The 25,638-nt window shown below is 61.7% G+C and overlaps 2 protein-coding genes across 6 annotated transcripts in view; one reads left to right on the top strand and one right to left on the bottom strand.

Moving 5' to 3' along the window:
- Positions 1-9,930: 9,930 nt before the first annotated feature.
- Positions 9,931-14,214, bottom strand: LOC118696855 (interleukin-12 receptor subunit beta-1). Its single transcript, XM_054517381.1, has 13 exons — positions 14,137-14,214; positions 13,904-14,052; positions 13,395-13,437; positions 13,173-13,277; positions 13,007-13,089; positions 12,703-12,928; positions 12,400-12,570; positions 12,219-12,320; positions 11,354-11,494; positions 11,136-11,279; positions 10,904-11,000; positions 10,759-10,831; positions 9,931-10,644 (listed from the first exon to the last, which is right to left on the bottom strand). The coding sequence occupies exons 2-13, from the start codon at positions 14,027-14,029 to the stop codon at positions 10,249-10,251; spliced, it is 1,707 nt and encodes a 568-aa protein (XP_054373356.1). The 5' UTR covers positions 14,030-14,052; positions 14,137-14,214; the 3' UTR covers positions 9,931-10,248.
- A 3,815-nt stretch (positions 14,215-18,029) lies between these two features.
- Positions 18,030-25,638, top strand: part of MAST3 (microtubule associated serine/threonine kinase 3) — a 30,031-nt gene continuing 22,422 nt past the window's right edge. For 2 of the 5 annotated variants that reach the window (XM_054517384.1, XM_036399602.2), the window contains exons 1-2: positions 18,030-18,099; positions 21,054-21,085. In XM_054517384.1, the coding sequence (XP_054373359.1) occupies positions 18,061-18,099; positions 21,054-21,085 (71 nt within the window). In that variant the 5' untranslated portion in view covers positions 18,030-18,060. Of the gene's footprint in view, positions 18,100-21,053; positions 21,086-24,707; positions 24,883-25,638 lie in introns of those variants that run through there. The other 3 variants (XM_036399600.1, XM_036399604.2, XM_036399601.2) reach the window with 2 other exon arrangements.

The following is a 25,638-nucleotide window of genomic DNA, read 5'->3' as shown; positions in this document are numbered from 1 at the left end:
TGAGAACCTGGTGCTCCTGAAACCCTTATTCAAATCTGTTTTTATTTGGCATCCCTGGTGCTCTGATTAATTTTCCCTGGGGAGGATTAACCAGCCTCGCAGGGAATTTGTTTGCATCCCTGTTTGGGGGGATCGTGTCTGGATCTGCCGCTGGCAGCAGCAGTGCCCGCTGTGCTGTGGCCTCTTGGGCTTTTTTTGGTGGCATCAAAGGCGACACGAAGCACAGCACTCCACCCCCCAGGTGAAGATGGCCCGAAGGCAGCCCTGTGACCAGGCTGCTCCCAGCCTGCCACAAGGGAGCCATTCTGTGCCATCAGGGGGCTGCTGGTCAGCCCGGATCATCTGCCCCGGCTGCACAAGGGGCTGTTTATTCCCCTGGCCCGAGGGGGAGGCGAGTGCCCAGCCCCCCGTGCCTGTCCTGCCGTGTCTTTCTGTGAAACTGCGTCACACGGTGACGGGGACAGGCCAGCAGGGCCGGTGGGCAGCGCTCCCGGTGCCCGTGTGGCAGCGATGTCTCCGGCAGGGATTCTTGTCAACGCCTCCAGGCTCTGCTCGTACAGTCGGGCAGTGGCGCAGCGAGGCTGGGGGCCATGGCCAAGCTGGGGATCCTGCCAGGAAAGGGCTGCGCTCCTGAATCCTGAATTTTGGAGGGCTAAAAATACCTCGTCTGGACGTTTAGAGCCAGGGCACGGTGCGGACCCTTCCAGGCAGCGCTTTCACAACTGCTGGCAGCGCTGCCGGTGCTCCCTCCAGCCTTCTGCTGTTTATCTGCCCCGGCTCCAAAGTCCCGATTGAGCAGCCCGGGCTGATCCAGGTTTATTGGCACGGGGGGCTGGGGCTCCCCGGGGGGCTGCTGAGCCGGAACGGCCCCGTGGCAGCACCGGGACCCGACCCCGGCCGGGAGGCGCGTGATGCAATTACAGTGCCGGGATTATTTATAGCTCTTGGCCCCGTGCGCTGGAAAATGCTGCCCAGACCATCCGTCAGAACCTGCTCCTTGCGAGGGGCACGGAACCCCAGCCCCAGCCCCTGCTCTGCTCCTCTAGGCTATCGGTTTTCCCTTCCAGTCCCAAAATTCCGGGAGACTGAAATTCCAAAATTCCGGGAGACTGAAATCCCAAAATTCCCCCGCAGGGCTGCTGGGAACCCCCTCCCCAGTGCATCCCGCGGCTCTGCGGGGACACCCCGATCCTGCAGCCCCTTTCTGCAGCATTTTGGGGCTCCCCCTTCCCCCAGCCCATCCCCGGAGGGTGCTCGGTGCCATCACGGTGGCCCAGCCGGCAGCTGAGGCTGCTGTCCGGTGACCGGGGCTCGGTGGCAGGGGGACAGTGACACGCCAAGCCTGTGGCCGTCCCGGCGCTGCCAGGGACAGAATGTGCCGGGGCTGGCGCAGCCCTGCGAGGGCCGGGATTAACTGAGCCGCTGCTGCCTCCGGCCCGGGCTCCCGTCCAGCTCCCAAAACAAGCACCGCCTTCCCCCATCGCAGCTGGGCTGAGCCCTGCGGGGTGCAGCTCACCCCAGAACTGCCCAGGGGCACCCACCGGGGGCTGATCTGTTTGCACGGGGACGATAAATCCACTTTGGCTGGAGTGGATGCCCCCTCTTGTCCCTGCGCTGGGGTCGGGGTTCAGGCATGCCCAAATTCAGCATCAGGGATGCTGGGCTGGCAGCAGGAGGCTCAGGAGCACTGGGACCTGCCCAGCCCGGGTTTCAGGGGAGTGCACAGACCCCAGCAGCACCAGGCCTTGCTTTGGGTTCGCTCCAGGGCTGAGCCTTGCCCTGGCAGCACCTTTGGGGTCGGGGCCTCTGAGGTTCCCCTCCGTGCGGCTCTGCCAGGGCTCCGGGAGGCAGCCGCGCACCCCGACATGCCGGGGCGGCATCGCGGCCGCCCTCCGCCCGCTGACTCAGCCGCTGTTTGCCGGAGCTGCTCCCGCCCACGGAAACCGCAGGCAAAGTCCCCGCATCCCAGCACCGGGGCTTTTCCCGCCGGCTCGACAGGAATCGCAGCTTTTTCCCAGCCTGGTGCGGGCAGAGAGCCCCTCCGGCTGCGGGGAAAAGCTGCAGAGAAACGGCAGGATTTTTTTTTTTTTTATTCCAAACCGGTTTTCTTAATGCCAAAACCGGGGTCTGGAGCGGCCTGGTGGCCGTGCTGCACGTGCCACATGTCCCCTGTGAGCATGGTGCCAGCAGCGTGGTGACATCACCGGACACTCCACAAAGCCCGATGGTGGCCGGTGCTGCCGGTGTCGTCTTTGCAGCAAACCGCCACTTTTATTCACTATATCAAAAAAACCCTTGTTTTTTTTGGGTCTGAGCCCTCATTTGGGGTCCCTCGCTGTTGGCACTGCCCAGCCCCTTTCACAGTCACTCCTTGCTCCCTCCCTTCCTCGGGCAATGGAAAATTTTTGTGACTTTTTGACTTTCCTCCAGTTGTTTGGGAGCGAGGAAGGGGCCGGTGCCGCGCACAAACATGTCTATGTATAAACACTGGGGACCGTGCCAGGGATGGAGCTGCCGGCACCAGACCCTCCCCACGGAGCCGGGTGTCCCCTCTCCTGCCGGGACCCCAGCGTGGCGTTCCATGCTCGGTGACCCAGAGCCGTCCCCGTGGGGACGCAAATATTTTGGCTTTGTTAAAAAAAACAACAATAACAACACTTAAAGATAAAAAAATCCCCCCTCCGGGGTCATCCAGCGGCGGCACGTGATGTGTTGGCACACAAACAGGGAGCTTGGGGACAGCACCCGCCCAGCTGGGGACGGGGCTCGGCTCCCACGCCACGCGCGGGTGGCACGGCCGTGCCCCGTGCCAGCGATGTGGCACCATGGACTTTGCTCCCAGCGCTGCTCCACGCCCCGGCTGGGGCTGCCGTCACTCCCAGGAGCCGCTTCACAAACCCCAGAGGAGTCCCCGTGCAGCCCCGGGTGGGCTGCCATGGCCAGGGGGATGTGGCACGGTGACATCCCCACGCTGTGTCCAGGGGGATGTGGCACAGGGACATCCCCCGCCGTGCCCACGGGGGATATGGCACTGTGACATCCCCACACCGTGTCTGATGTTGCACGGTGACATCCCCACGCCGTGTCCAGGGGGACGTGGCACAGTGACATTCCCCTCCATGGCCAGGGGCATGTGGCACGGTGACACCTCCTGTTGTGCCCAGGGGGATGTGGCACGGTGACATCTCCTGCCATGCCCACGGTGACATTCCCTGCCCTGCCCAGGGGGATGTGGCACGGTGACACCTCCCGTTGTGCCCAGGAGGATGTGTCACACAGTGACATTCCCTGCCATGGCCAGGGCGATGTGGCACGGTGACACCTCCCGTTGTGCCCAGGAGGATGTGGCACACTGACACCCCACGCCCTGACCCTGAACAGGTAAAACCTTGTTCGTGTGGCACCAGGGGCACCACAGTCGCTGCTCTGGGTGTCAGTGGGGACACAGCTGTCCCCAGCTGAGAGGCCAGGAGTGCGTGGCTGTCACCCTCACTGTCCCTGTCACCTCAGCCGTGCCGGGACAGCCTTGTCAAACCCCACGCCTCTGATCCTTCCTCCCACGCCCCAACCTTATTTAAACTCTCCAGAAACTGGGTTGTGCTCCTTTTTTCTTCCCTATCACCCTGCAAGAAGCAGCAAATTCGAGCTGATTTCAACAACAAACAAAAAACCCAATCATCCCAAGCTCGTTTTGTGGGGAGAAGGCTCCAACCAGCTCACAGGGATTGCCCAGACACTGCAAGGAGCCCCCTCCCCATTTCCCAACCACCTGAAGGCGGTTATCTCTAAATTCGGGGGGTTATCTATAAATTCACGGGGTTATGTGAGCAGGGAGAGGGATTTTCCTGCCGAGCAGCTGTGTAAATGCCGCCGCATCCCGGCGCAGCGATGGAGCAGCGATAGCCCGGGGTTCGGGCTGGCTGCAGGTGGCTGTGCCGGGCAGTGCCGGTGGGGAGGGCGGCTGTGGTGCTGCGGACAGACCCGGAGGGGCTCCAGCCGGTTCCCTCCGCTTTCCCGGCGGTTTTGGCGTGTGAAAAAACGAGGGAGAGTGAATCTGCCTGCAAAGAGCTGGTAAACACCCTGCGAGAGGATCTGCGAGAAGGGGGGGTTTGCTCTTGGTCCTGTTTATCTCTGCAAAGCTGGGCTGGCGGCTCGCTGGGATGAGACAGGTGGGGGAGACTGCTGGAAAAGGCAGATTTTTGAGGGGGGCTCGCCGGTTATCGAGTTGTCCTTAGCTCAACTCTGGCCGTCTGCTTGAGCAAAATATGTTTATGCTGCGAAACCTCCGGCCGGCCCCGCTGCCAAGGGGGCAGGGAGGGAACGCGTGTGCGATAAGGGCGCAGCGTCCTCCCCTTCCCGATCACCCGATACCCGGGGCCGTCCGCCTCCCGTCACCCTGAGTTTATGATTTCTTTTACTACAATTGTAAAGTTTCCGTTGAAATAAAAAAAAAACCCCAAAAAACAAAAACAAAAACCCAAAAAACCAACAAAATAAAATAAAAATATCCCGTAATTCAATAGCGGCTGCCAAAGCCTGGAAAGCTCCGGCCGTGCCAGGGGCTGAGCTGGGCCTGCGAGCAGCCATCCGAGAACATTGAAACTGCAGGAAAGAAAACGCTTCCTGCCACGGGCGGCCAGGGAGAAGATGGTTTTGGTTTATTTAACCACTTCTCCCGGCTGGCATGCTGCGGCTCGCAGGGGTTTTCACTGATCTGAGCATCCCCTAGGGCAGCTCCGAGCCCCTCTGGGTGCGGGGGGAAGATGAAATGTTCACTTTCGCTGCTGTTTCAAGTCGTTTTCCGTGGCCGGGTTTGGAAATAGCCGCGGCCCGGGTGAGGCTGCTGCAGCTGACGTGAGCAGGAAAGAGCCGGGGCGGCCCCGGGGCCTGTTTGCGAAGCAGAACCGAGTGGTTGTTGTTGTTGTGACACCGAACTGGTTGCAAAACGCCGCCGCTGAAACCCCCGTGACTTTCAAAACAAGCTGAGCCCAGCTGCGGCCGGCGGCTCTCTGTCCACATGTGTCCGTCCGTCTGTCCAGCTGCGGGCCCTGCAGCCCCTTCCCCCGCTGGGATGCCTCTACCAGCAATGCTTGGGGTTATTTTCTGGGAGAGAGAAGAATCCCAGAAGCGTTTTTTAGGGAGGAAAAGCCCCAATTCCCCAGCAGCAGAAGTTTCTTACCACTGAGCTGGATATCCTGCCCAGGGGGGCTTTGCAGTGCTTGGGGGGTGGATGAGATGAGCTGTCTGCAGCCTTTGGATTCTGCTTCAAATAAAATAATTTAAAAAACCAACCCAGGGATCAGTTTGTTTGCTTAGGGATTAAGTCACCTAATCTGCCTGGCAGCGGGTGGCATTGTGGAGGTGGTGGCAGTGGTGGCATTTTGCCCAGCAAATAATCCTGCCCCTGGCCATGGCTGGTGGTCAGGCTGGGCTCAAACATCTCCCTGACATCAGCTCTTCTCCAGGATGGGGTCTGGGGAGCAGAAAATGGTGCTTGGTGCAGGAGGGGTTGGGAGAGGGGTGTATGGATGAGGGAAGGGGCTGGGGAAGGGAGGGATGAATGAGGGAGGGTTGTGCAGGGTTGTGACCTTCTCCTCTGCCCCTGTTAAAGCCAGACTGTGGCTCCACAGAGCTGTTTCCCCGAGGCTGGAAAACAGGTTAGACTTCTCAACCTGGGAGCAAAACAACTTAATCTGGTGTTAAATTATCAGTCTGGGCCTGCAGGGATGGACCTCTGCTCCTGCAGGGGCTCAGACACCCCAAGAGCTGATGTTGATGGGGCCTCAGCAAACCCCTCTGGGTATTTTATGTTCTATCTCTGAGATCACATCCCCCAAAATCAAGAGTAAATGGCTTCAAGTCACACCAGGGAAGAAATTAGGAGAAATTTCTTCATGGAAATGGTTGTCAAGCACTGGCACAGGCTGCCCTGGGCAGCGGTGGAGTCACCAGCCCTGGAGGGATTGAAAAGCTGTGTGGCTGTGGCACTTGGGGACATGGGTTAGTGCTGGATCAGTAGCTGGACCTGATGATCTCAGAGGGCTTTTCCAGCCTTAATGATCCTGTGATTCTATAAAATCTGGGAGCCAAGAGCAAATCCCCAGGCTGCCCCCACCTCCCTGCAGCTCCTTCCCCAGCTGCCTCCTTGGGCTGCAGTGCTGAATTTTCCACTCCACAGGGGCAAGTGGAGCCAGGTCAGTCCATGTGCACGTGTCCCTAGTGCCATTTCCTTTTGGGGACACAGCACAGGGACCCTGTGAGAACAGGGAGAAAAGGGTTTTTCCCTTTTAGGGCAGGGATGCTTGCGCTAGCAAATGACATTGTCACCAGTGGTGTGTGTGGCACTGCTGGCTGTGAACAGGGGACCCCATGGAGTGATTTTGGGGTGGATGCATCCTAATGGCACTGGGCTGACCCTGTTTTCCCTGCTGGGATGGATTTTGGCTGCTTATCCCAGAGCTGTCCTGGAAAGAGTCCCCTGTTGGTGCAATGAGCTGTGCTCTGGCTGTGGGCGGCAGTGGCTCCTGCCAGGCCTAACCAATGCCCTGTGGCACGTCTGGGTGCTGTGCTGGGTAGAGGAGCTGGCAAAGTCACATCCTGCCTGCAAAAGCTGGCCTTGGGTCGCCAAGCTCAGTGTGGCACCTGGGGACTCATTTGGGAACCAGTCCTGTGAAATTTAAACTAATTAGCAAGTCCTGAGCTGCTTTCTAGCACTAATTGGCAAGCCTGGCTTGATTAGCTTTCCCTGGCACGTCCATGGCTCCACGTGGCACCGTGTTCCTGGCAGAGCACTGGCCAGCTTGGGACACTTGTGGGGAAAAATGCACGGGGCCACCGGTGGGGACAGAGCCATAGGTGGGGACAGAGCCATGGGTGGGGACAGAGCCATGGGTGGGGACAGAGCCATTGGCGGGGACAGAGCCACTGGCAGGGACAGAGCCATGGGTGGGGACAGGGCCATCCCTGAAGGGTCAGAGGGGATGTGAGTGGCACCATGGATGGATGGGACCCCACGGGGGGGGTCTCGTGTCCCCTCCCTGCCCAGGGTGTTTTTGATGCAGCAGCCAGGCCTGGCTGTCCTGCTGTGACCTCGTTCCATGGCTGCAATGATTAACTGGCACGGCTGGCCCCGGGCCTGGCCGTGTGTTTACTGCTGCCACCCGAGCGTGCTGAGCTGCCAGTGACCCTCGGCGCTTCTCCTCTTCGCTCTGACCCCCAAAACCCGCTGTAAACAGGGGCTGGGGCTGAAACCCGAGCGTGCCTCCGTGTCTGTAACCAGATACTTCCTCTGCGTGAGCCCGGTGTGCTCTGAAGAGACCTGTGGTGTTAGAGCTTGGCATCGTCCAAATCCCAACAAAATCCCTAAATCTGATCTCTGTGCTGGGTTTCTGCCTGGCAGGATGCCAGAGCTTCCCTCTCCAGCCCATCCCCAGGGATCTGGGGGGCTGGAGAGGCGCGGGGGCCTCTGCCACACGCAGGGAGGGAGTGATGGATTTGCGCTGCCGAGAGGTTGGGAATCGCCCTGGGGACGTGGGGCTGGTGCCACCTCGTGGCTCCTCCGGCAGCTGAGCCGGGCAGCGGTGACACAGCACTGGTGGCACGGCCCTGGTGGCACGGTGATGGTGGCACTGCAGTGGTGGCACGGCTCTGGTGACAGGGCACTGGTGGCATGGTGCTTGTGGCACGGCTCTAGTGGCACGGTGCTGGTGCCACTGTGCTGGTGGCATGGCCCTGGTGACACAGCGCTGGTGGCACGGTGCTGGTGGCACAGTGATGGTGGCACCGCACTGATAGTACTGCACTGATGGTACTGCACTGGTGGCCCGGCGCTGGTGACATGGTGACGGTGGCACAGCGCTGGTGGCACAGTAATGGTGGCACAGTGGTGGGGTCCTCTCGTGAGCTTAGTTGTTAATTGCTGTCCCAGATGTGCAGGATGTCTCTGTTTCAGCCCCCACGTCTGAAGAACGAGTCAGAGCTTTTCAGTTTTCGGTCTTGAAGTTGTTTATTAATTCTTATCTATAAAATTTTCTTTCTGCCCAGCTGAGATCTGCTCAGCAGGGCAGCCACAGGCACTCTGACTGCCCCCAAGGCAGTGTTGTCTTTTTATACTACAAACTACGTATAACATATTTACACTTAATTCCCAATACCTATCACCCATGTTAGACAGTGCACTTCTACTCTAAACCAATCCCAAAGTGCCAGCATCACTGCAGAAGATGGAGGTAGAGAAGAAGAAGACCTGGACACGGCCAAGTTCCTCCATCTTGTCCCCAAAAACCCTCATTCTAAGAATCCTAAAATCTACCCCTTCACCCAGTGATAATTTTATTATTACATTATTTAAACCTGTGTGACTTTCAGGTCCTCATACAAAGCTGGTAACTTGCTCCAGGGGTCACAATCAAATGCCCAGGTGCTCTGGGCTGTGTGCCAGGGTCTCCGAGCCCCCAGCAGGGTCCTTGGCAACTCTGGACACCCAGAGGGATGCACTGAGCTCCATCAGGGTCCCATCTGGACAAGACCCCAGCCACGGGAGTGGCAGCACCGCATCCCTGGAGTGCTGGTAGCGGTCACAAAGCCGAGCCCCCGTCCCCGGCCAGGTCCGGCTGCAGGAGCTGCCCCGGGCGCTGCCTCCGCCCGGCCCCGCCGCGGTTTCCGCCCGCGGGAGCCGCTCTGCCAGCGCAGTTTGAGTGAAACGCTCTGCAAAACACGAGTGGAGCCGAGAGCAGCGGCGAGGAGGCCGCGTGTCAGTGCCTCACACACCGCGGCGCTGCACCTGGAGTTCCCCGTGTTACCAAACCCACGTCGCTTTTGGGTTTTTAAGATTTTTTTTTTTTGCTCTGTCAGCAAGTAAACGCCGCCGCGCCAGGCACAGAAAACCACAGATCGCTTTTCATCTCCTCTTCTGTCCCAGATAAGGCCCCAGGCGGCGGCGTGGCCCCACGGGAAGGGGCTGGGGGGGCCCCCATGGATCACCCCCATCCTGGCTGCCTGGCTTGTCCTCCCCAGCCCTGTGGATTGAACCCGGGCTCTAAATCCTTGCTGTAATCTGCTGGGGTCAGGCGAGGAAAAACCATCTCAGCCCTGCTGTTTGGTGCAGTTATTTTAATTTTTTAATGTTTGTATTTAATTTTTTTCTGTTTGGTTTTTTTTTTTTTTTTTTTTTTTTTTTGGTTTTTTTTTTTGTTTTTTTTTGTTTTTTTAGGTAGCTGGTGTTTAGTGCTGAGGCTTTTTGCATCCCCACCAGGATACTGGTTCCAGAGGTAGCAGCCAGCTGGGATGAAGTTCTGCCTCTCCTGCCAATCCAGGCATGGAAATACCCTCAGTCCTGGCCAGATTCTGCAGCCTCCTTTGCTCAGGTTTTATCGCCACTGAAAGGTTGAGGCTGGAAATTACGAGGCCAAAACCTGTCCTGGTGCAAAGCTGCATCCAGAAGCATCTCCTTCCGTGCCCTGGAAACCAGAAACCCCCCTGGCAGTGCCGGTGCCAGCCCGGCCTGGGCCCTTGGCATCCCACACAGACACTCTGCACTGCAGGGATCACCCCGTGCCCGTCCCCGCTGCTCCAGCCTTCGGCACCTCTTCTGCTGGGGATCCCATCCTTCCTCATCCCTGATGTCTTGGTTTGGATAGACAGGAGTCTGCTAAGGAAGGCAGGAGCTTCCCCCGAAATGGAGAATGTGAACCCTCCCCACCCCTCCGAATTGCTATAAATTTTAAATTAAGGGGGCTTAATTTAAAAAAGGCAAACATGTGGAAGCAGGAAATAACAGTTCTTTAATAGGAAAAAAAAAGGATAAAATAAACAATGCAGTACACTAGAACAATGCTGCCAGTCAGAACACAACCTGACACCCTGTGTCCTCCTGCAGTGTCAGGGTGGTTCTGTTGCAGCAAGGGGTCCTGTAGAGAAGGATGTGTTCTTCCTCTGAAGATCCAGTGGAAGAGGCAGCTGCTGTTCCTCTGGGGAATCCAGTGGAGAAAGCCGTGCTGGTGCCTCAAAACCTCTGGATTATATCCAGGTAGGAATGCTTGGCTCCTCCCTCTAGGCTCCCATCTCCCAGTGGGATGCTGTAGTTCTTATCAGCCATGCAGGGACATTCCATAGCTGTTATCAGCAGATGTCCCCTCCCGAGGGAGGTGTGAATGTGGTCACTCAGAGAGAGAGATGAGGCAAACTGCCCCATTGACAAAGGTAATCTGCCATACAGATGGTAATGGAAAACATCTTGCCTTGCAATCTTCAACACCTGATGATGATGGGCTTGTCGGAGATGAGCAGGGCAATGGGGATCAGCGGCTGATGCAGCCCCTGCCTTCCCTCCTCTTCCTCCTCCTCTTCCTCCTCTCCAGGTCGGTGCTCGGTGCAGCCGGTGCTGCCGGAGGGGGGAGATCCCACCGGGCTCAGCATCTCCTGCCTGCGGTAGGCGAAGGGCAGCTCCTCCCCGCAGCCCAGCGGGGACATCACCACTGTCACCGGCTTCTCCGTGGCAGGGCTGGGCTGTGACTCGTCGGGGGGCGGCACCGCACTCTGGCTGCCCGTGTCAGTCGTCTCCTCGCCCAGATTCTGCTCCATCAGCAGCAGCTCGGCAGGGCTGAACCTCTCTGAGGGCTCCAGGAGGCCTGTCCGGGGCTGGCCCTAAGGGTTGGGTGGGTTTGGGATGGGACATCCCGTGCCAGGGCTGTGCACGGGCATTTGGGGCTGTGGGATCTGCCCCTTCCTGCACCTTCCACCTCACCTGGCTCATCTCACCTGGTCGACTGAGAACTGGGTGGCTTTGGTGCCCACGGGCTTGGGAAGGGGTGGGAAGAAGAGGCGGCGAGCCCTGGGGAGGGAGTGCTTGGTGAGGGGGTGGGTGATGGTGGGGGTGGCTTTGGGGACGAGGGGACTCTGTCACCTCTTTTTGCTCAGGTGGTAGATGGCAGCTGCGGTGGGGACACCAAGCCAGATGCCCAGGTAGTTCAGGTTGCCTCTCCACAGTGCTCCCTGGGGACCTGAGGGTAGGCATGGCTGGGTGGGGGCATTCCTGCCCCAACAGGGGCACAGGAGACGTTTTGGGGTGATGGCAAGCATACAGTGGGGAGAGCAGCCCGTGGGGAGTGGGGAGGGCACGGGGTCTCAGCCATTACCCAGCGCCCTGGTCTGGAAGGGCCACCAAGCACTGCAGGTGCTCTCGCTGTCCTCTGTCACCTCCCAAACCCCCACCCTGTAGCCTGTGCCAGGCTGGAGGTTTTGGAGGGTGTAGTTTGATGCCGTGGCCTCCACTTCAGTGTCTGGGCAAACAAAACCCAATGTGGGGCAGTCTGGCACCTCCTCCTGCCCCAGGGGATCGCAGGGTGCCACTCACAGGTCACATTGTCCCCCTCGGCCATGTGGCACACGAGGTACTTGGCCAGCGCGCCGGGGCAGGCGGCCCGTGGGGACGGCTCCCAGCGGAGCATGGCCTCGCTGTCCCCGGTGCTGATGTTGAAGGGCACGTCCAGCGAATCTGTGGGCAATAAAAAAACATTTTTTGGGGGGGGTTATTGCCGGGATTATTTCAGGAACGCCCCTTCTGGAGCGCAGCCAGGTGTGGATGCTCCGTGCTCAAATGCCCTGTGCCTGGATGCTCCGTGTTTGGATGCCCTGTGTTTGGATGCCCCATGTTTGGATGCCCCGTGCTTGGATGCCCCGTGTTTGGATGCCCCATGTTTGGATGCCCCGTGCTTGGATGCCCCGTGTTTGGATGCCCCATGTTTGGATGCCCCGTGCTTGGATGCTCCGTGTTTGGATGCCCCGTGTTTGGATGCCCCGTGTTTGGATGACCCGTGTTTGGATGCTCCATGTTTGGATGCCCCGTGTTTGGATGCCCCGTGTTTGGATGACCCGTGTTTGGATGCCCCGTGTTTGGATGCCCCGTGTTTGGATGACCCGTGTTTGGATGCCCCATGCCCGGATGCCCCGTGTTTGGATGCCCCATGTTTGGATGCCCCATGCCCGGATGCCCCATGCCTGGATGCCCCGTGTTTGGATGCTCCATGCCCGGATGCCCCGTGCCCAGATGCTCCATGCCCGGATGCCCCGTGCCCGGATGCCCCGTGTTTGGATGCCCTGTGTTTGGATGTCCCGTGTTTGGATGCTCCATGCCCAGATGCCCCGTGTTTGGAAGCTCCATTCTGGGATGCTCCGTGCCAGGACACTCCGTGCCCTGATGCCCCGTTCTCCACACTCACCGTTGCCGGTGTAGCGGTGCCACAGGGCGAAGGTGGCCCAGCCCCGCTCCGTGTCCCAGCCGTGCACGGCGAGGCGGTGACAGCCCCGCGCTCCCAGCGCTCCTGGAGGGACCGGGATGCTGCTTAGACCCTCTGACCCCGGCTGGGGGGGGGACAGCGGGGTCTTGGGGCGCTCCCTTGCCTCTCTGCGGGTGGGTGCTGTTGGCAGGGAATTCCTGCTGGACGCAGACTCCCTGTTTCGGGGGCTCTGCCAGTGTCTGCTGCTCGAAGCAGAAAGCCTCGCCTGGCCACGGCGCTTCCCAGAGCGCAGTCACGGTGCTGCCGTCCACGCTGATCTCCTTGAAGCTGAGATCTGGTGATGAGAACCCCGTTATTTGGTGCAATACAACAATCTGGGATGAAACGGGGGATATTCGGGGTTGCTGGAAAAAAACAACGCCCTGAGGGCTGCCGGGGGAGCCGAGCATCTCTGGAGGGGCGGTACCTGCGTGCTGCTCTGCCGGCACACGGAGGTGCTGGGCTGGTCCACGCCCCGCGGCATTTTCGGCGGTCAGCAGGATCTCGTACTCCGCCCCGGAGAGGGTGAGGTTGTGCTCTGTCACCTCCCCGCCCAGCGCCACCGAGTGCTCCTCATCTGACTCTACACAGCCACACGCCACCATGGTGATGTCCAGCTTGTAGGTGACATCCTTTTGCTCCATGAGGACTGGCTGGGGAGGAAAAGAGGGTGACTCGGGGGGTGAAATGGTGGGGGACACCCAGGAAAGCCCCCAGAGACGCCACTGTACCTGCCAGCTCAGCCTCAGCACCCGCTGCCCGTCTCTCCCCAGTTTGCCCAGTTGATGGCTCAGCACCGGCCTCCTCAGGATTGCTGCAGGAGGAACAGGCCTGACTGAGCCACCAACATTTTTGGGAGCTGTTGGGATCACAGCAGGCTCCTCTGCTCTTCCTCACCCTCAGAGATGTTGCTGCTCCAGTCGCTCCAGTAGCTGCTCCAGTGGGGAAGTTTGTGCCGGAGCTGGACCACGAAGGTGCCATTGACCCCCAGGGCACAGGTCACTAGAGAGGGGTGGCAGGGTCAGCTCCCTCCTCCCTCCTCCTTTCCCCAGCTTTTGGCCATCACAGGCTGCTGGGGAGCACCCCCAGGACATGCTTAACCCCACAGGATAAACCAACCTGAGTTTTCTCCAGCTGTCAGCATCACTGTCTCACATGTCACCTGCAGAGAGAACCAGGCATGGAGACACCCTCCCAGTAAAACCAGTACTTTACTGGGACATCAGTGCTGCCCTGTGATCCCCAAACACCCCAGGGGCTGGGAGAGCCAAACAGTGCAGGGGACAGGGTTCCCCTCAATCCTGGGACCCTCCTGGCAGCAGCTGAGAGGGATGGAGGGTCCCCAGCTGTGACAGCTTCATGGGGACAAGCATCTGGATTTGATCCATTGTCGTCATTACTATAATCTGGGGTTTTGCCTGTGTAATCCCTGAGAATCCTGTTATGGGCAGCCGCAGGATCCCATGGCCAGAGGACAAGGCAGAGCTGATAACCCGGGGAAGCAGATGGGACACAGCTGGGTCTGGGGGGGGACAGTGACATCACTGAGCCCCCCCACTCCCCGGGCTGCCGTGGTGCTCCTGACTGTGCTGTCAGCCACTGCCAGCTCCAGCAAACAGCGTTTTTACCTGTGTCCAGCTGCTGTCTCCCACCTTCCAGAAGCGAGCCTCGTGCTGTGGTGGCTGCTTCAGGCTGTCACACTGCAGCTGTGGCACCCGCACCCTCAGCTGGCCACCAGTCTTGGAGAAGGACATCCCAGCGGGTAGATCCAGTTTGACTGGAAAGATGAGGTGGTTTCGGGTGGTTTTGGCAGTTTCCAGCGCCGGTGCTGGCTGCCAGCCCTGTCCCCTGGGGCACTCACCAGCCTCGTTGAGGTGCAGGGTGTGGTTGGGGGTCCTGCGGACCTGATCCCCCCAGCGTGCCTCCACCCAGGCCGTGGTGTTATCAAAGATGTACACTTGGCTGTGCGGGGGGATGTAGCTGGTGGCCGTGCCCGCCTCAAACCGCCTGCACAGCCTTTGCTTCTCAAAGCTGGGGAGGGAGCGGGCACAGGGTGGCACCCGGGGCTCATCCCGTGCGCTCCCCCTGCCCGCAGCGCTGCCCAACTCACTCACCAGAGGGTCAGGATGTAGGAGGTGCTGCCGGCGGGGCCGAGGGGCGGCCAGGAGCAGTGGAAAGGCTTGGAGGTGTTGCATTTCTTCCAGCAGGAGACGTCGTGGGCTGCCAGGGCGCCTGCGGGGCAGGGCAGTGCCTGGAGGCTCCTGCATCCCAACTCCATCCCGTGCGTGGGGGAGCAGTGGTGTGGCTGTTGCCTGCTTGCCGTGTTGCTCAAATGGGGAATCAGAGCAGCGGCACCGGCGATTGTCACCCCAAGCCCCCCGTGCTCCCCCTCCCCGGTGCCCCTCGCCCCAGCGGGGATTCACCATCTTTACTCCGTCCCTGCGGTTTTGGGTGAATATCTCCATCTCTCTCCGGGAGCTCCCCAGGTCTTATCGCCCCCGAATCGTTCATTGAAAGTCTTCTGAAGTTATCTCTCATCTCCCAGCACCGCAGGAGCACTTACCCTGCGCCAGCGCCGCCAGCACCGCCAGCAGCCAGCCCAGCATCGCCCACCGGGGCTGTGCCGCACCGGACCGGGGCTGTGCCGCACCGGACCGGGGCTGTGCCGCACCGGACCGGGGCTGTCCCACACCGGACCGGGGCTGTGCCACACCGGATCCGGGCTGTGCCGCACCGGATCAGGGCTGTCCCACACCGGACCGGGGCTGTGCCGCACCGGACCGGGGCTGTCCCACACCGGACCGGGGCTGTGCCGCACCGGATCAGGGCTGTCCCACACCGGATCGGGGCTGTCCCACACCGGATCGGGGCTGTCCTACACCGGATCCGGGCTCCGCTGCCCTTCCCGGCTCCCCAGTCCCCCCGCACCCCTCGCTGCCCCTCTCGGGCGTGGTGCTCAGCGCTGCTTCCCGCGCTTGGGGTTTCCTCTTCTGCCCAGAGCGTGCCGTTCCCAGGCGGGGCAGAGCCCTAGACGTGAGTGCATGCCCCACTTTTACCAAAAACAAAAGAGAAAGCGACCAAAATATCCCCCTTTTTTTCGGCGGCACGGCTGCCGGGATGGGGCCGGCCCCGCGTGTCCCGGCCGCGCCATGTGCCAGAAGCGCAAGGTAAGCGAAAGATGAGTCTTGGGGGTTTTGGGTTGGTTTTGGTTTTTTTTTCTTTTTTTTTCCCTTTTTTTTTTTCCTTGCACGCAGCCTGTTTCTGGTTGTGTAAAAAGCCAATCGCTTGTTTTTAAAATTTAAGAAGTTTAATAGTAATAAAATGGTTATAAAAAATGGGAATACAATTGGAGCAATAACAATTTGGACAATTTGGATTAGGACAATATGAGACAATAAATATAAAGAGTTACAGACGTCCGGGTACCTTTTTCTGGGCACCCGTTAACAAAGGATTAACCCTTTAAAACAACAGCCTGTTGCATATTCATACATCTCACATAAATTCCATTCAAACACAGGATTCTCTCTGGTCATCGTCAACTTCTTCCTCTGAATCCTAACAGTGCCTTCGAGGCGGGAAGAAGTTCGTTTCTTCTGATAAGAGAGCAATAAATTCTTTTCCTCTGAAAGATTTAGGTGTCCTGGGGCTGCTATCTCGCTGCGAGTCCTTTCTTTAAAAAAGTATCCTACATAGCATCGTTTCTATTTTTCATAACCTAAAATTCTTTAGGTTATACATTTTATACATTTTTTATACATTATAGGTTATACATTAGGTTATACATTTTATACAAATTTTATACATTTTTTATACATTTTTTATACATTATAGGTTATACATTAGGTTATACATTTTATACAAATTTTATACTTTTTAAATACATTTTTTATACCCTAAAACTATATTTACCACACTACTTAAGAGAATTAATACAGCATTACTTTCTAACACAACAAATATAATATTCATTTTAATATTTGCAAAAAGCCAATCATACAATACACATTTTTCACACACCTGCTTCAGTGGGTCCAGAGGCTGGGCACAGAGTCACACTCACACTGCTGCTAATTCCAGCTCTAAGAACTACCTGGATATTTTGCCTTTTTATAGCAGAGTATCCCAGAATCAGAATATCCTGATCTGGATCCCTCAGGGATGATCAGTGCAGCCCCTGTCCCTGCACAGCCACCCCAACAACCCCACCCTGAGCATCCCTGAGAGCTCTTTTTAATATCTGCGAAAAGCCAATCATAAAATCCACATTTTCCACATGGTGCTCTGCCCGTAACGCAGTGAATCTCCAGGTTGGGATTCTCTGTTTTTTTGGGTTTTTTTTTTTGGGGGGGGGGGGTCTGTTGTGTTTGTCCCCATTGTGAGAACAAAGCCCCAGTGAGGCAGGAGGTGGCACCGGGGCTGTGTGACGGGGCGGGTGACCCGGGATGGCGGAGCCGGGTGGCACCGAGGGCCGGGCACAGAGTGCCCTTGTTCCCGCAGAAAGCGGCTCCTTGTGTGTCCCTGCGCTGGGACAGCGTGGGCACGGCCGGCATCGGGGCACAGAGGCTCCCCTGGCACCTCCATGTGCCCTCCCTGTGTGTCCCCCTGTCCTGCCCAGGGTGGGGGGACACACCAAGCTGGGCCGTGCTGGGCTTTGCTGTGTGTGCAGACAGCAGGACTGGGCAGGACTGGGCTGTGCCACGCTGAACCATGTCAGGCTGTGCCAAGCTATGCCATGCTGGACCGTGCTGTGCCCTGCCATGCTGTGCTGCCCCAGGCCACACGCTCTGTGCTGCTCTGTGGCAACCAGACCTGACCTGGGCTGGAGCACACCAAGCTCCCAACCCCTGCTGTGCCAGCCCCAGGCCGTGCCCACGTCATCATCTGTGTGCCAGAGCTCTTGTGCTGGGCTGTGTCAAGCCAGAAAGGCTGTGCCAGGCCTGGGCTGTCCCATGCTGTGCTGTGCTGTGCCATGATGTGGCAGACTCTGCAGTGCCAGGATGTGCTGCAGTGCCAGGATGTGCTGGCAGACTCTGCCAACCCCATGATGTGCTATACTGTGCCATGCTGTGCCAGACTGTGCCACACTGGGCTGTACTGAGGCAGGCAGACTGTGCCAAACCCAGAACATACCATGCCCTGTGAGCCCCACACCCTGCCATGCCGTGCCAGCCCCATGCTACATGCTGTGCCAGCCCCATGTTGTGCCAGCCCTGTGCCATTTCAGCCCCATGCCATGTCAGCCTCATGCCTTCCTGTCTGATCTTGTGCTGTGTCATTCCAGCCCTGGGCCATGTGGGTCTCATGGCATGCTGTGCCATCCCATGCTGTGCCATCCCCTGCTGTGCCATGACCAGGCCATGCCAGCCCCATGCTGTGCTGTGCCACTTCATGCTGTGTTGCTCTGGTCCCATGCTGTGCCAGCCCTGGTCTGTGCCGTGCCAGCCCCGTGCTGTGCCAGCCCTATGCCGTGCCAGCCTCATACTGTGCCACACCAGCCCCGTGCCGTGCCAGCCCCTGCTATGCCAGCCCCGAGCCGTGCCATGCCAGCCCCGTGCCATGCCAGCCCCTGCTATGCCAGCCCCGTGCAGTGCCATGCCAGCCCCGTGCCGTGCCGTGCCGTTCCGTGCCAGCCGCGGGCTCGGCGCTGATGCGCGTTCCGGTGACGCGGCGGGGCCGCTGGGCGGCGCTCCGGGCGCACCGGCGGGGCGGACCGGGCGCACCGGGCGGAGCGGGCGCAGCGGGAGGCGGCGGCGGCGGCGGCGGCGGCGGCGGCGGCGCCGGGATGGACGAGCCCAGCATCCTGCGGCGTCGCGGCCTCCAGGTGAGCACCGGGCACCGGCACCGGCAGCGCGGGCGGGGGCGGGAGCGAGCGCGGGGAGCCCGGTCCCGGTGAAGCGGGGCTGGGGGCGCGGGGCTGCGAGGGGTGGGCGCTGCGGGGGCGCGGGGGGCGGGCGCTGGGGGTGGGAGGGGGGTGCTGTGGGTGAGGGGTGGGTGCTGGGGGTGAGGGGTGGGTGCTGGGGGTGACGGGGGCTGTTCCGGATGCGGCTCTGCGAGGGGTGGGCGCTCTGAGTTGGGAGGTGGGCGCTCCGGGGGTGGCTGTGCAGAGGGTGGGTGCCGGAGGGGAGCTGTGGGTGCCCTGGGTGAGTGTGAAGCGGGTGCTGCGTGTGCAAAGGTGGGTGCTGCGGGTGAGAGGGGGGTGCTGTGCGTGTGCCAGGGGTGGGTGCTGCCGGTGGGAGTTGGGTGCTCTGCGGGAGCGGGCGCTGCGTGCGGGAGTGGGGGGCTCTGCGTGGGGGTGTGGGAGAGCTGCGGGCTGTGGGTGACAGGTGGGTGCTGCGTGTGAGCAGGGTGGGACAGGAGCCGGGCACCCACCCGGGAGCCTGGCAGGGTCTGAGCCCCGGCTGTGCCATGGGGTGTTGGTGAGGGGTACCCAATGTGTGGGGGCTCCCTCCCGACGCCGGTTCGTGCCCAACCGCTGTGCCAGCCCCTCTCTGAGCCCCTCTCTTGCCTGGCATTCCCGGTCCCTTAGGCAGAGGGACACCCATCCTCCTGCCCATCCCGCAGGATCCCCGGTGCTCGCTGCCACGCTCGGAGGGTGATGATGCCCGGGGACCCCCCGGCTGGCAGAGCTGAGCGCTGAGCCGGATTTTCCGGGTGACCTGACGCCTCCATCCCCATCTGCAGTATCCGGGGGGCCCGGGCGGAGCTGTCGGCGCGGTTGGAGGATGGCACGGCGCTGCCTTCATCCGAGCTGGCAGCTCCGCGGGCAGCTGCGCTCCGCTGGGGGAGAGCCCTGTGCGGGAGCTGCCTCCCCGCGGCTGCCATGGACAGAGCCACGGCCGTGGGCTGCGGGGCTCGGGGCTCTGGTGTCGTTCCTGGCAGTCCCGGCAAGGGCAGAGCCGTGGGACCCGGCTGAGGGCCCGTGGCAGGAGGGGTGGGAAGGGGCTCCCAGCAGGGACTTAATCCCAAAGGGTTGAGCAGCAATGCTGTCCCCAGTGCTGTCCCAATGCCATCCCCGATGCTGTCCCCAATGCTGCCCCAATGTCATCCTTGATGCTGCCCCAATGCCATCCCTACTGCCATCCATTCCTGATGCCATCCTCAGTGCTGCCCCAATGCTGTCCCTGATGCCATCCCCAGTGCTGCCCCAATGCCATCCCTGATGCTGCCCCAATGCCATCCCTACTGCCATCCCTGATGCCATCCTGGTGCTGTCCTTAACGCTGCCCTCACAGAGATCAGCTGCAGGTTAATCCTGGCTCCCACTGAAGGGACAGGCACAGTGCTGGGCAGTGCTGGTGTGTCAGGCACCCTGTGGGTGCTGCCTCTGTGGCATTTCCCCCACAGGGGTCCTCAGGGCCACCAGGGGATGCTCTGGGTGTCCCTGGGGACACAGAATGGCTGGAGAGCCCCTGGCAGTGAAGGGTGTTGGCTTCTCTGAGCACTGGCACCCAGAGATGGCTGTGGGTGAGCACAGGGGACAGTCCCCTGTCCCGCTGTTCCATCTGAGCAGTAAAACCCCCAGCATGACCCCCCCTCTGCCCCTTGCAGTGTGGCTGGTGCCAGCAGGGCTGGCTGAGGCTGCTGGGGGCTCCTTCTCCATGTCAGGACCCCAAATCCCCTCACCCTGCCCGGGCCTGGGGTCAGCCTGTGCTGGGTGCACAGGGCCACCCACACCCACGCCCTGTCCCCGTCCCTGCACCCACAGACGTGTCCCATTGCCCCCCGGGGCAGACAGGCACCCGTGGGCCCCGGGGCTGCCTGTCCCTGTGCACCCAGGCATGATGTCACCCGTTGCCATGGCAATGCTGCTGCATCACTGTGTTGCAGCGCGCCCCAATCCCGGGATTTCCATCCACAGGGGCTGCGTGGCGTGGGCAGCAGGATGGGGCACGGCTACCCCGGGCTTTGGTGGGTGGGTGGGTGCTGATGGGGGCCCCCCCACATGGGTGGCAGCAGCTCCAGCCCGCAGGGAGCTCAGTGCCTGTGCCCAAAATGGGTCTGGGCTGCTCAGGGGTACAGGAACAGGGCAATGATGGGGCATTAACCAGAACCTGCTGCTGCCACACGTCCCTGCATCCCAGGGTGTGTCAGGGCACACATCAGCCTGTCCACGTTGTGTGCTGGCAGAATCTGTGACACTCTGTGGGGTGACAGGTGGCACACGGGTGGGGACAGTGCTGGAGCAGGACGGTGCCCAGCACACCAGGAGGATGGCACTGGCATGGGTTCCTGTCCCCAGCTGCCCTTTGGCCCTTTGCACCACCTGTGAGCAAACAGCTCTCACAAGAAATATTCCCAGAGGCTGGAAAAATAAATAACCCAGGGGCTGCTGGCTGCTTCCCACCCCTGGGCCAGGGGGACGAGGTGGGGGACAAGGTGAAGCACTGGGCACATGGGTGCTGCTCCCACTGCACCACCCTCGTGCCATCGCTCCTGGGCCTGGCCATGGGACCAGCAGCCCTGGGGACACTGGGAGATGTCCTCTTGTGCTGGCCTGGGGTGATTTGTCACCCTCACCCTGGGCACTGCGAGTGGGGATGGATCCTGTGGTGACAGTGTGTGGCAGTGGGGGTGCTGCCCGGTGTTATGGGGTGGCTGGCAGGGGTGGCAGGTGGCACCCTGGGTCCTGCCAGGTGTTATGGGGTGTCTGGCAGGGCTGGCAGGTGGCACCCTCGGTCCTGCCAGGTGTTATGGGGTGGCTGGCAGGGCTGGCAGGTGGCACCCCCGACCCCCAGGGCCACGCTCTGACCCCACCTCGTGCTTGTCTCGTTGCAGAAGGAGCTGAGCCTGCCGCGCCGAGGAAGAGCGTAAGTTCTGGGCTGGGCCACACGGGGCAGGGGTGGTGTCACCGGGAGGGTCACACCTGGGGACACAGCACTGCCACCGTGCTGTTGGATGGCTGCAGGGACGGCTGTTGAATGGCACCAGGCAGGGATGGCTGTTGAATGGCACCAGGGATTGTTGTCCCCAAATCTGGAGTGGCATCATTATGTTCTATGGCACTGGAGGGACCTGATTGTGCATCTCTTGGGGTGTACTGGGATGTGCTGGGGTTAACTGGGGTGTACTGGGGTTAACTGGGGTGTACTGGGGTGTTTGTGCTCTGCTGTAAGTGTGTTGAGGTTCTAAGCAGTACTGGGGTATACTGGGGTGTACTGGGGTGTATTGGGGTGCTCTGACCAGTCCTGGGGTGTACTGGGCTACACTGGAGTGTGGTGGGAGCTGCCGCAGAGCTGCCCTGGGTGTTTATGCCGGGGCTGCGCTGGGGATGCACGGCAGGAGCGCCGGGGCGGTGTTAGGGATGCGCTGCAGCCATACCGGCACGGTTGGGGCCGTACCGGGGCCGTACCGGGGCCGTACCGGGGCTGTGCTGGCATTGCGGTGCCTCAGCAGCGGCACAGCCCGGGAGCGCTCCGGATCGGGGCCGCCGCTGGAGCGGGTCGGGTGCGCGGGGGGCCGGGGGTTCCGTGCCGTTCCGTACCGTGCTGTACCGTGCCGTTCCGTTCCGTGCCGTTCCGTACCGTGCCGTTCCGTTCCGTTCCGTTCCGTGCTGTTCCGTGCCGTGCCGCGGGGGCGGGCCCGGGCCCGGCGGGCCGAGCAGGGAGCCCCGTCGGGGCCGCCGGTGCCGCCCGCCCCGGGAGCCGCCCAGCGCGGGGGCCGCCGGTGCGGCGGGAGCGGAGCGGGAGCGGAGCGGGAGCGGTGGCGGCGGTGGCGGAGGGATGAAGTCGCGTCGGGACAGGCTGAAGATCCCTTCGCTGACCTTGGAGTGAGTCGGAGCCGGGGCGGGGCGCGTCCGGTACCGGCACCGGCACCGGCACCGGCACCGGCACCGGCACCGGCACCGGCACCGGCACCGGCACCGGCACCGGCACCGGGGAGGGCGGCGGGACCCCGGGCCATCCCCGTGCCGCTGTTTCCCTGTCCCGACCCGGCCCCACCCCGCTCCACTCCTGTCCCGCCGGTCCTGGTCCTTCCTCGGACCCTGCCGGTGACAGCCACGCCAGAGCACCCGCTGGATTCCCACCCTCAGCCCCTGCAGTGTCCCCGCTGCCCTCTGCGCTCCCCCTCCAGCTCTGCCTCACTTTCCCTGCCTGATCCCCGTCCCCAGCCCTGTCCCCTCCGCTCTGGGTCCCCACGGGGCCACCCCCAGCGCCGCCCATCAGCGCTGAGCCCGCGCCGGCTCGTCTTGCCTTGCAGTTTGTCTCCGAGCAGCCAGAGCCCGACGCTGCTGAGCCCCTGCAGCCCCTGCAGCCCCTGCAGCCCCTTCCTAACCCCGCACCCCTGGAGGTAAGGCCCCCCCAAACCCTCCCTGGGAACCGCCTGCTCCAGGGAATGAGGGGGGAGAGGTGGAGATGGGGACAGAGAGGAGGGTCCCCTCCATCAGGGATGTCCTGGGGCACCCCAAAGGGGCACGGCTGTCTTTGGTGGGACACATGGGGTGATGTGGTTGGGGTCTGTGCCAAGCCCTGCACACCCCAAAAGCAGCCTGGCTGCGCTGCTGGCTTTGTTCTGCCGCTGGCTGCTCCATTTTGGGGATGTTGTGACAGCAGCTCAGGCTCTGAGCGCCCCAGTTGTGAAGGGGGATTTCAAGAACGGACCAGGGCACCGTGATGGGAGCAGGGTGGGACTGGGGATGGCGCCTCCTTTGTCACCTTTTCTGCTCCGCCACGTGTCGCAGGTGAGGAGGGGCTGCTCCGGGGGTGGATTCCCCCCTCTACTCCGCCCTCTACCCTCGCCCAAATGCCCCAAGCCCCGCAGGTGGAGGCGGTGGCCGTGCCCTGTGCCCGGGGACAAGGTGCACCAGCTGTGCTGGCACTGCGGTCACAGCCCGCCCTGTGCCCCGTGGCACCCGCGGCACGGAGCTGCACCTGCCCGGCACCAGGTGCCTCCGTCCGTCCGTCCGTCCGTCCGTCCGTCCGTCTGTCTGCCGGGGAGAGCACTTGGTGGCAGCTCTGGCGCTGCTCAGCAACAGCAGAGCCATTTGTGGGCAGGAGGGCAGGGGCTGCCTGTGCCCTGGTGTGCCCTGGTGTGCCCAGGTGTGCCCTGGTGTGCCCTGGTGTGCCCAGGTGTGCCCTGCCTGTGCCCAGGTGTGCCCTGGTGTGCCCTGCCTGTGCCCAGGTGTGCCCAGGTGTGCCATGCCTGTGCCCAGGTGTGCCCAGGTGTGCCCAGGTGTGCCCTACCTGTGCCCAGGTGTGCCCTGGTGTGCCCTGGTGTGCCCAGGTGTGCCCTGGTGTGCCCTGCCTGTGCCCAGGTGTGCCCTGCCTGCCCACGGGGCCCTGTCTCTGCCCTGTCTCTGCCCTGCCTGTGCCCTGCTGCTGGCATTCTCTGCCAGCCCTGCCTGGCCCCCCCTTGCCCCATGTGTGGGAAAACCAGCCTGGCCTTGTGAGTGCTCAGCCAAGGCCTGGAGGAGTTTTTGGGGTGCTGATGGTGACAAGGAGGGGGATGAGGATGGGGTCAAGGACGGGCACCAGTCTGTGCTGGTGTCTCAAGGCTTCTGGGCAGGCCCTGAGGGGAAATGTGCTGACCCCTGCCCAACCCAGCAGCACCAGGGCTCCAGGCTGTGGCCCTGGTGAGTGTGGCAGTGCCACCCCACCCAGCTCGGGGGGTTCTGGTGGCCCTGGTGTGCAGGAGGGGGGTGTCACTGGCCCTGAGCTGGCATCTCCCTGGCTGAACTGGGGGTGGGAGGTTGCAGGGCACAGCCAGGACCCTGTGGGTGCCCTCAGAGGGCACATCCCATGGCTGGCAGGGGGGTCCCAGGAACCCCCAGGCTTTGGGGCTGCCCCCAGTGCCTTAGGGGCTGCTGTTTGTGCCCCTGGAAGGCATCAGGAGCAGTTGTTGAATCTCCATGGTAATCCTGACCCCATTTTGGGGTGCTGCCCTGCCTCTATGGTAACCTGAAGCCCATTTTGGGGTCCTGCCCCATCTCTGGGCTAACCCTGACCCCATTTTTGGGTGCTGCCCTGCCTCTATGGCAACCCCAATCTCCTCTTGGGGTGCTGCCCCACCTCCAGCCCAACCCTGACCCTATTTTGGGGTGCTGCCCTGCCTCTATGGTAACCTGAAGCCCATTTTGTGGTGCTGCCCCATCTCTGGGCTAACCCTGACCCCATCTTGGGGTGCTGCCCCACCTCCAGCCCAACCCTGACCTTATTTTGGGGTGATGCCCCATCCCCACCGTAACCCCGACCCCATTTTTGCGCCGCTGCCTCCTTCCCGCGGTAACCCCCCCCACCCCCACTTCCTGTCCTTTTTGGGGGGTGATCCCCCCCCATCTCCATGGCAACCCCGACCCCGTTTCGGGGCGCTGCCCGTTTCCATGGTAACCCCGTCGCCGCCGGGCGGGAAGGGGCGGGAGGCGGCAGCGAGAGGCGGCGGCGGCAGCGGCGGGAGCCCGGCCCCGCTCCCGGCCCCGCTCCCGGCCCCGCTCCCGGCCTCGCTCCGGGCCCCGCACGGTCCCGGGGGCGCCGCTCGGTGCCGGGGGAGCCGCTGGGTACCGGGAGAGCGCGGCCGGGGCCGCGATGTCGGACCCGAGCTGCTGGGGAGCCGCCCCGCCCGGTTACCGGGGCCAGCGGGCGGCCGGAGCCCTCCTGCAGCGCTCCAAGAGGTACCGGCGGCCCAACCGGCACCGGGGCACCGGCGACAGGGGATCGGGATGGGAGCGGAACCGGGCTCCTGGTTTGGGAGGGTGATCGGGGTCCATGGTTTGGGGGGGGGTTCAGCAGGGCGTGATCGGGGTCTGTGGTTTGGGGGGGTGATTGGGGTGCACGGTTAGGGGGGTTCAGAGGGGGTGATCGGGGTCCGTGGTTTGGGGGGGGTCAATGGGGGATGTACCGGGGTTCGTGGTTTGGGGGGGGGGTCACAGGGAGGGATTGGGGTGCGTGGTTTAGGGGGTTCAGAGGGGATGATTGGGGTCCGTGGTTTGGGGGGGTTCACCGAGGATGATTGGGGTCCATGGTTTGGGGGGTACAGCGGGGGACACACCGGGTCCGTGGTTTGGGGGGGGTGATCGGGGTCCGTGGTTTGGGGGGGTTCACCAGGGGTGATCGGGGTGCGTGATTTGGGGGTACAGGACACGCCACCGTGCCTGGGGGGTGGGTGCTGGTGTGCGTGACTGGGCGGGGGGGATGCGGGGATGTGTCTTTGCTCTCGTGGTGTGTGGGTTTGGGGGTCCCCACACGGTGGGGGCTGTGGGTTTGGGGGATGGAGCAGAGTGCATGGTCTGGAGGGGGGCCACGTGTGGGGTTTGGGGTGGTGTTTTAGCACATGGGGGGCACAGTGGGGTGTGTGGTTTAGGGGGTCTGTGTGCACCGTGGGATGCTTGGTTTGGGAGGGGCAGCGATGCGTGGGGAGGTGGGCACCA

This window comes from Molothrus ater, chromosome 26 (assembly GCF_012460135.2).
Source record: "Molothrus ater isolate BHLD 08-10-18 breed brown headed cowbird chromosome 26, BPBGC_Mater_1.1, whole genome shotgun sequence".
Classification (NCBI taxonomy): Eukaryota; Metazoa; Chordata; class Aves; order Passeriformes; family Icteridae; genus Molothrus; species Molothrus ater.
The sequence above is the reverse complement of the archived record's forward strand: the minus strand, read 5'-3'. Positions and strand labels throughout refer to the sequence as shown.